This window comes from Sminthopsis crassicaudata, chromosome 3 (assembly GCF_048593235.1).
Source record: "Sminthopsis crassicaudata isolate SCR6 chromosome 3, ASM4859323v1, whole genome shotgun sequence".
In the NCBI taxonomy this organism is placed as follows: Eukaryota; Metazoa; Chordata; class Mammalia; order Dasyuromorphia; family Dasyuridae; genus Sminthopsis; species Sminthopsis crassicaudata.
In genome coordinates, this window is record NC_133619.1 from 82,627,659 (window position 1) to 82,638,239 (window position 10,581).

Here is a 10,581-nt window from a genome sequence, read left to right on the forward strand (position 1 = left end):
ACTTGCCCAGGAAGTGTTAAGTGTCTGAGGTCAAATTTGAACTAAGGTTCTAATGACTTCAGGGCTGGTGCTCTATCCACAGCCAGCTGCCCTCAAGAGCTTACATTCTTAAGGAGAAATAAAGGGCAAAGTCCAGAAGTTACCTTTTTAAATCTAAGACCTCCCAGCCCTGATTATAAAAGCCTCTGTATGCTCCCCAAGAGCTTAACATTCTTGCATTCTTTGAGGGAAAGAGAAGGTGGGGAAGGTGGGGGATTGGAGGGGGAAGGGCGAAGGGTGGAAAGTCCAGAGGGCTCCTGTTCAAATCTAAAACCTCCATCCTGATTATATTCTTTGATGGCCTTGTGGGTCCTAGCCTCCCATAGGTTTCATTTTTCTAATTTTAAGTTTCATTTCTTCAATTTAATTTTCATTACTCCATGTGAAGGGGGAAGGGAACTGTTCCCTTTAAGATGATCATTCTTAAGAGATTGTGTCCTCTTTTCTGATTTCAAAGATCAGGATCTCCCAGGCTCCAAGGGAATGCTGAGATGCTTGAAGCTAGGGAAACCAATAATTAGGAAGCTATTAAATTAATTAGGTGAGGCAATGAGGTCTTGAACTAAGATGGTAACTGTGAGTAGAGAGCATTGCTAAGGTGACTGGAAGAAGGTGGCTAGAGAATCTGAAAAAAGGGAATGTTTGAGGAAATATGTTCCCAAGTTTATGGTCTGGTAGCGTACAATCCCGTTGACATTTTTTTGTCTTATAAACTGAAACTGTTTTTAAAACATTTCTCTTTATTGATTTGATTAAACTTTATTTGTGGGTACATTCCCATTTCCCATTCAGGAAAAATACTATTTATCATTAAAAAAATATCTTTATCCTTACTTTTTTGGGAATAGCTCCATTTATATAGGGTTTTAAAGTCTTTTCTAAAAGTCTTTTCTAAAAAAACTTTTCTAAAAGTTTTTAAAGTCTAAAAGTCTTTAAAGTCTAAAGTTTTTTCCCTTTTATTCTGCTTTTTATTTTACAAGGCTAATGGGCAAATATGTTTAAAGTAATTGTTCATGTATAACCTATATCAGATTGCTTGCTGTCTTGAGGAAGTGGAGAGGTAAGGGAAGGAGAAAGAAAAAATTTAGAACTCAAAAATCTTACATGAAAGTTGAAAACTATCTTTACATGTAATTGGAAAAAATAGCATTGAGGGGGGAAATAAATAAAATCAAAATCAAAATCTTGGCAGTGTTAGCAAATGTGAACTTAAGCTGCTCTGATAGAAAGACCTTATTCATTTTTTCATGGTTCAGAGGTCTGTTATGATAAATGCTTTCCATAATGCCATTCCCTTTTTTTTTTTTCCTTCTTTCAGTTAAATTCTTCTCTAGGATTTGGAGAATGGTTGTATGTTTCTGATCCAAAAGGCAGCATCACTTTTTTTTCTATAACCTTCCCTAACAAAGATCTCCTAATTCCCTATTTTGCTCTAGTGTGCTGGCCCTATCAAATAAAGCAGTTAAATTTTAATTTAATTTTTACCTTTATGTAAGCTTTTTAAAAAGTTTTCAGGCATAGAATAATGCTAAGTTGACAAAAATGAAATAATAATGATATATCCCTGTTTACTTTTCTTGTCTGCTTCAGATGTCTCTTCCTCGACATGTTTCCTTTAATATTTCAGATGAAGGTGTAGAATTACCCTCAAAAACAGGTACATGATTATTAATATTTCAATACTTAACAGATTATAAATATTTAAATTATTTTATAATATTAAAATAATTGTCCTGGTAAAACCTGAAATCGGAATTCAAGACATAAGCTTTCTTGTTTAGTTTTGAGTTCAGAATCAGAAGTTTTGTCTATCATATTAAATTATAAGTCTTATATAATGTTTGAAAAATCAAACAGTAGGGGCAGCTAGGTGGTGCAGGGGATAAAGTACTGGCTCTGAAGTTAGGAGGACCTGAGTTCAAATGTGACCTCAGACTCTTTAACACCTCCTAGCTGTGTGACCCTGGGCAAGTTACTTAACCCCAATTGCCTCAACATCAACAAAAAAAAAATCAAATAGTAGGAGAAATAGACAGATGTCTTAACATTTTACACTGCTCTGTGACTTTATGAAATCGAATTTGAAATACAAGCAAACTAGCTATATTGTTTAACCTATTGAAAAGTTGTTGAGCATAAGGTTCTAGGTAGGTGAAAAGTAAGAAAATGCCATGGAAAAAATTTGTGTTTCCAGATGTGCTGTTCAGTGAATCAAGGGGATACAAGGAGGTATTATGAATGTGTTATTCTTGATATGTTTGTCTTTCCTTTACAAGGAGGACCATGATGTCAGGAAGGTGATACTTTGATATACAAGCTAGCTGGATTTCAGTGAAGAAGGGCTGGGCAAGGTCACCTGTCCCACTTCCCACTCCAGAGCCACCTGGGGTCAGTGGCAAAATATAGATTGAGACAACTAGAGATGGCTCTGGATGCAGTTGGAGACCTTGGCCTTTTAAAACTAAGGTCTTCAACAGGTCTTCTGAGGCTGCACCAATTCAGTGATTAAGGCTGGGTAGCAGTTGAAGCAAAGAATAATTTCTTTCACCTAGTCAAAAAAAATTAAATCTGGTGGGGGAAGACCCTCAGGGTTTCTGGCCAAAACAGAAATGATTGCAGTTTACTTTCAATCTGAGTCAATTGGGACCCAGAGACTACCTGGGGCTTGGCCTGAGACTTATTGGTCAATCTGTGAGAGTCAGAGTGGTTTTGGTTTAAAGGATGTCTTTAAAAAAGAAGGGTTCAGAGATCCAAAAGAAAAAAAAGTTTCTAAGAGCATCTGTAGCTACATCTACCCTATGTAGATCCACTGTCATCAAAATAGTTCTTCATTATCCTAAGGCTTTGAAGATTAAGGCTCCCAACTACTTCCTTAGTCCTATTGCAAACAAATTCAAACCTAAACTGCTCTGATCTCTCTAATCCAAAATTGCTGCCTTCTGAAGTGAAAACCACTTTTCCCAGCCTCATTTTCCTTCCTCATACTTTTATCTTCACCTAGAATCAACCACATCCTACTGATAGAATCAAAGAAAAATTGGAAAGGAATTCAAAAGTCCAACCCATGCCTGACAAAGAATTCCTAGCTATTCTATGTGTCTGACAAACACATACAATTCAACTTAAACCTTTTTATGAAAATGTCCTGTGAGAAGAAAGCTATAGTTTGGGCCAGATTGTGTAGGGTTTTTAAAACCTAAACACAGAGGTCTATATTTTATCCTAGATACAATAGGAAACTGCCAGAATTCACTTATTGGGATAGATAAGTCAAGAAAAATTAAGACTCAGGAAAGATAGGTTTTGTAATTAAAAGATTGTTAATTTCAGTGATAAAAGAAACCAGACTGCAAAGGGTTGAATAATGGAGAATGGAATGATAAAGAGAGAAAGTGGAGGCAATGAATGTAATCAGCTTTTTCAGGAGAAAAAAAGAGTTTCTTTTGAATTAGAGCTTTTCATAGCCATATTGCAGTTTTGTGATTCCTTTTCCAAGTTTCAATGCTACTCATGAGGTTAAATTTGTTTCCTTGCATTAGAATTTCTAATTAATCTTGCTTTTTAGCTATACTTTTTGCATTTGTGTACAGCTATTTGAAAACATGAGTCTCAAAACTAACTCCTTTTTTTTAATCAAAGCTTTTTTATTTTCAAAACATATACACAGATAATTTTCCAACAATGACTCTTGCAAAACCTTGTATTCCAAATTTCCCCTCCTTCCCCTCACCCCCTCCTCTAGATGGCAATAATCTAATATATGTTAAACATGTTAAAAATGTTAAATCTAGTATATATATGTATATATATATATATATATATACATATATATACATATAGTTATACAATTATTGTGCTTCAGAAGAAAAATCAGAGCATCAGAGCAAAGAGGAAAAAAAAGAGAAAACAAAATTCAAGCAAATAACAAAAAGAGTGAAAATGTTTGTTATATTGTGATCCACACTCAGTTCCCACGGTCCTCTCTCTGGGTACAGATGGCTCTCTTCATCACAAGACCATTGAAATTGGCCTGACTCATCTCATTGTTGAAAAGAGTCACATCCATTAGAATTGATCATCATATAATCTTGTTGTTGCCATATATAATGATCTCCTGGTTCTGCTCACTTCACTTAGCATCAGTTCATGTAAGTCTCTCCAGACCTCTCTGAAATCATCCTGCTGATCGTTTCTTACAGAACAATAATATTCCATAACATCCATATATCATAACTTATTCAGCCATTCTCCAACTGATAGGCATTCACTTACTTTCCAAAAATTAACTCCATTCTTTTTTTTTCTTATTCAAGCTTTTTATTTTTAAAACATATTTTTCAATTTTGGGTAATTTTTCAACATGGACTCTTGCAAAACCTTATGTTCCAAATTTTTTTCCCTTCCCCCCCACTCTCCTAGATGGCAAGTAATCCAATATATAACTAACTTTATTCTTAGAGATTCTTTGCTCTGTGAGTTTCTGGGTGTTCGGGGGTCTGCTATTTTTTTATATATTGAGAAGCTAATGGTTTCTATTTTGGTGGATCGACATTAAAATTATCTTCAATTAAAAATTAAAGCTACAATAAACAAAAATTTGAAAACAAAACAAGATAATTATTAATAAGGTTTCATATTCTATGAATTCATGGTCTTAACAGTTTTCAAACAATGCCACTTCATATTCTATTTGAATATTTGTGAAAGATAGCAGGATACCAAAATAGTTATTTAGCTTCATCTAAAATGAGGTTACTGCAAGCAGGATAGGCAGAAACCTAATTTTAAAGATAAACTGAAATACAGCTTAAAATATGTGCAACAGCTGAAGAAGCAGCAACTGTCAGATCACCAGAAAAGAGTAATCTTTTTTTTTTTTATTTTTTGTAAAGTGTTTTTTTCAGCTCCAGATTCTGCAGGTTAATGATTTAAGATTATAAGCAAAGGATTATCTATCTGTCTACCTATCATTTATCTCTCTGTCTATATGTGCATGTATATATACTTACATAAATAAATACATATATATGTAATGTTTTATAAAAATACAAGCAATGATAGCCACTTATATCTCCACTTCTTTCTGTATTTTTTTATAATAACCCTTTCCCATGCCTTCTTACCTCACTTCCCCTTAACCATCTATATTATTAAAAGCCATATAATAAGTGACTAGTTACATGACACCATGTTGGATACTAAAAAATTAATACTTAACAAAATTAAATTTGCTCCTTGCCTTTAAAAACATCAATAGCCAACAAAGTTTTTGGAAATAAATTTATTCAGGAGGATTCTGGGAAGATGGTGGAGTATGTCAGAAAATTTCAAGTCTCCACATTTCCCCCCAAAACAGAACAAATTTGTGCTTCAGAACAAACATAGACTGCTGAAAAACAAGTAAAACTTGGGGTAGAACAGGAGTCTACCTGCAATAAGCAATAAGCCAAGAATTCCAGAACAGGAATTAACCAATGTGAAGTGCAAACAACTAGCTAGCTCCACTGAAACTGCAAGAGGAAAACCTTGGGGCTAGTTAGGTTTGGCTGGAGCCTCAGCCTGAACCATAGACTCTTTCATCTCCCAGACAGCATGGAGTGTGGGAGTCTGGGTCCAGGGAACATTTTCTGATTAGGAAAGCCGAGGCCTAGCTGGGTTGCAGAGACTTAGCCTTGGGTGAGAAGGAACCAGTACAGCCTGTGAGTACAGAAGCAATGGGACAGGGATGCTGCTGCCTGTTAGCACTTGTGGGAGGCTGAAGCTCTTGGTTTAGGGTTCCATGAGGTCAGAACCAAAGGCATCATTTCCCCCACCCCAGGATTAGAGGTGCTTATATACTAATAGTTACTATTATTTTTCAATGAACAGGCAAAGAAGAAAAAACTTAAACATAGAAACTTACTGTGGGAATAGGGAAGACCAGGGTTCATCTTCAGAGGAGGATGGTGAAATAAAAAAAGCCTCTTCTGCCCCTAAAGAATAACATCAAATGGCTCCCTGCTCAGAATTTATAGAAGAATTTTAAAAAATGTCAAAAATCAAATGAGAGAGATTAAGGGGAAAACTTTTTAAAAGACCATCCAAGAAAAGCAAAATTACAGAAAAAAGTTAACTAGAAAAGGAGAAAATAATTCTTTGAAAATTAGAATTGGGCGAGAGGAAGGTATAAGACACCAAGAAATAAAAAATATAAAGAATGAAAAAACAGAGCAGACTGTGAAACAACAGATCTGGATAACAGATGAAGAAGAGAAAACATAAGAATAACTGGACTACATGAAAGCAGTGACCAAAAAAGGAATCTTGACACAATAAGGCAAGAAATAAAATTGTCCTGGAGTGATAATAACAGGAAGGGAAAGTATAAATAGAAAAATGAACCATTCACCACTGAGATCCTTTGTGGGAAAACACATAGGAATATTATTGCCAAATTTCAAAAACCCCAAATCAAAGACAAATTTTGCAAGAAAACAAACTTCAATTACGCTGGAGCTACAATTAGAATTATACAGGATTTATCAACAGCCATAATAGAAGTCCACAGGCCTTGGAATAATATATGCCAGCAATCAAAAGAACTGTTTGCAGCTAAAAATTACACATCCAGCAAAATTGTGTTGTATATGTGTGCACACATGTGCCCATACTTAACTATAGCCTGCTTGGTGGGAGGGATGAAAGGGGGAACAAAAGAATAAAAAGTATGCAGCAGAAAACAAAAGAATAACCTACCAGGAAGCAAAGAAAAAGGTAGACCCTCAGTGAATATAATTTCTATTATATATGTTTTTTTTGAAATATTTATTGCTATATTTGGAACTATGCCCAAAAAGTATCAAACTGTGCATACCCTTTGATCCAGTATTGCTGCTATTGGGCTTATATCCCAAAGAAATACTGAGGAGGGGAAAGGGACCTGTATGTCCCAAAATGTTTGTGGCAGCTCTTTTTGTAGTGGCTAGAAACTGGAAGTTGAATGGATGTCCATCAATTGGAGAATGTTTGGGTAAATTATGGTATATGAAGGTTATGGAATATTATTGCTCTGTAAGAAATGACCAGCAGGAGGAATACAGAGAGGCTTGGAGAGACTTACATCAACTGATGCTGTGTGAAATGAATAGACCAGAAGATCGCTGTACACTTCAATGTTGTATGAAGATGTATTCTGATGGAAGTGGATATCCTCAACATAAAGAAGATCCAACTCACTTCCCGTTGATCAATGATGGACAGAAATAACTACACCCAGAGAAGGAATACTGGGAAGTGAATGTAAATTGTTAGCACTACTGTCTATCTACCCAGGTTACTTATACCTTCGGAATCTAATACTTAATGTGCAACAAGAAAATGGTATTTACACACATATATTGTATCTAGGTTATATTGTAACACATGGATAATATATGGGATTGCCTGTCATCAAGGGGAGGGAGTAGAGAGAGGGAGGGGATAATTTGGAAAAATGAATACAAGGGATAATGTTATAAAAAATTACTCATGCATATATACTGTCAAAAATTTATAAATAAAATTAAAAAAATATTTATTTCTATGTATTTTGAATCCTCCCTAAGGGGGAAAAAAACTATTCAGTTAACATTTAGTACCTACTCTGAGCAAGAAGGCATTGTGCCAATTATCATGAATACAAGACCAAAAATGACATAGTCCTGGTTATCTATTGTTTCATAGTATGTATATAAGAATTAGAAAGATGACATGTATATACCATACAATGCACATATATACACACACATGTATGTACATGTATGTGTACATATATACAAACTGCATACTTGAAGAATGACATATATGTATTATATATTTTTTCATGCATGCATGTTTGTATATTCATACAGAATCCCATCCATATAAGTCTTTTCTATAATTCCTATATATGCTGTACAAATTCAGTTACAGGGATATGAAGTAGTCAGATTCTGAGTATGGATCCAATGTACTTTCTGTTATATGACAGTACTTCTCACAGCTGCTGTAAGACATGTTACCACAACTATAGTTGGCTAATTATTTTTCTTTCCTAGATGACGTGCTAAAAATTGAAGAACATATTAGCCTGGATAGAGATAAAGACAAGATTGAGAAAAAGGAAAAGAACAAGGAAGGGGTAGATGAGAAGACTGAAACTGAGAATATTGAAACAGATGAAGAGAATGAGGTAAATGGGGGAATCAGTAATCCTACTAGTTTATTTAATCTTTAAAATTTAGTTTGACTTAATGTTTACTACAGGTGATCTGCCATAGCAAAGGTCGTCCTCAAAACCTTTCAAAGGAATGTATAAATAAAATAAATTTAGTAAGCATCTGTTGTTTATTTGCAGATTTAATAAGTATTGCCTAATAATTATAATAAATCACTAAATGTATGTAGTACAAAAATTGTTTGTTGTATGTATTCTATGTATCACATACTACACTTGTATGTGTTAGGAAATATAGGATACTCATATAAGATGCAGAATAGAATACCCAAGAAATCAGGTTGGTAGCCATTATTGCCATTTTTGTGGTGTTGAAGAACGCAAAAGAGGAGAAAAAGAAAGGGGATGGAGTGGAGAAGGGAGAAAGAAATAAAGATGAATTCTTCAAATCATTAACTTAGGATAGCAAGATTACAAAGCACTTTGACTACTGCTCCTCATACTTCCCCTATCCCTATACGCACACTCCTATGTGTACAGACATGAATACATCCTTTTAGTCCATCTTTAACCATACTTGCTGTTTAAAGCATAGGACTTTATTTTTAAAATAACAAAGATGAATGAAACAACTGATGAAGCCAAAACTAATCTATTTAGAAATACTTCACAAAATTTACCTACAGAAAACCAAGGAATAACTTAAACATGGAAAAATAATACAACAACCCAATTACCAAAACTTGGGCATAAGGGCAAGGTTTGCTTATCAGAAATAAGGCAAATCCCAGCTGCTCGAAAGAACTAAGATAAAGTGGTAAGAGATAGAGTGGCCAAAAGGCTAATTTGTGCCAAATGGGAAGCTATGATCATTTTATTAACTCTGCTTGGGGCTGGTCTATCATAGAACCCCTATGATGAGAAGTGGAAATATGAGGCTAGGATAAAGACAAGTAGGTCATTCCATCTGGAATGCCAAATTAAAGAGTCAGGATTTTATTTAGGTATTGTTAAGGTCATACATATTATCAGTTGTTTAATACTAGTGAAATAAAATTTGATTTTTTTTTTTTTTTTTTTGAGGCTGGGGTTAAGTGACTTGCCTAGGGTCACACAGCTAGGAAGTGGTAAGTGTCTGAGACCACATTTGAACTTGGGTCCTCCTGGATTCAGGGCTGGCGCTATCTATCCACTGCGCCACCTAACTCAATATTAATTGGAGAACCACCATAGTGTAGAAGAATGAGTGCTGAATTTATAGTTGGAAGATCTGACCAGGAATCCCATTTCAAATTCTAGCTTGTGTGACCCTGAGCAAGTTGCTTCATGTCTGAGAGACACAATTTCCTCTATAGTAGGATAGGGATAATAATACTTGCACTATCTACTTCAGAGAATTGCTGTGAGGAAAGTGCTCTGCAAATCATAAAGGATGAGCCTAAGCTATTGTTGTTGCCCAATTAACCTAAATGTATTGCCAATTTGATTAACCTCCACCCAATGCTAAAATAATATATAATAAGATAGTAAATTGGAAAGTGCTCTGAAAAAAATAATGTATGTTATACTAACAAGAAGTGTGTTTTTCCACATGTGGACTGGCACCATGGATATATATTGAATATGCTAGATAACTTCAATCTACCTAACAACTATTGTGACAGTTCTCATAATCTTAACTTAATAACATAATGGGAATAAACTAAAAAAATTTTAAGGTTGTTTCAACTTTCCCATTTTCTCCATCGTGAGTCAAATCATTGAAAAACCCATCTTAGCATAATGTCTGTCACATCAATATCATTTTTCAGTTAAGTTTAGTCACATTGCATTGTGTCCAGACATTTTTTTCTCTTCTTTGCTTTTTCTTGAATTGGTGTGCTGTTTTTCTTTTCTTTTCTTTTCTTTCTTTCTTTCTTTCTTTCTTTCTTTCTTTCTTTCTTTCTTTCTTTCTTTCTTTCTTTCATAGCCTTTTCCTTTGTAAATGATTTGAGATTACCAACTAAATAGGAAAATTTAAACTAAAATGTCAAAGAAGGCTGAACTGTAAGTATCATTGTACTGATAAAGATTTTGATAATTGGAAAAAACATGCCATGTTGAAGTTTAATGTGAAAAATATTCTTAAAATAATCCTTTTAACTATGAATGAAGTACAGTTATCATAACAGAATTCAATGATCTCTGGGAGGAATTCTGTAGTCAAAACTGGAACTTCTTTTTTTCAAGATTATTATTAGAAATACATATATGGAGGATTTGGAGGACTTCACTTTTATACCAGCACGCCCTGAAAGCATTCCAATATTTCAAGGGGTAAGTCCTAAGTTATTATCTTAGCTTATTAATTGTTACATTTTGTTATCTTT

The 10,581-nt window shown here is 34.4% G+C and overlaps 1 protein-coding gene across 7 annotated transcripts in view; it reads left to right on the plus strand.

Moving 5' to 3' along the window:
- Window positions 1–10,581, plus strand: part of C2CD6 (C2 calcium dependent domain containing 6) — a 118,738-nt gene that overhangs the window by 96,039 nt on the left and 12,118 nt on the right. For all 7 annotated transcript variants that reach the window (XM_074299030.1, XM_074299028.1, XM_074299029.1 and 4 more), the window contains 3 exons: window positions 1,630–1,696; window positions 8,094–8,227; window positions 10,442–10,528. In XM_074299030.1, the coding sequence (XP_074155131.1) occupies window positions 1,630–1,696; window positions 8,094–8,227; window positions 10,442–10,528 (288 nt within the window). The remainder of the gene's footprint in view (window positions 1–1,629; window positions 1,697–8,093; window positions 8,228–10,441; window positions 10,529–10,581) is intronic.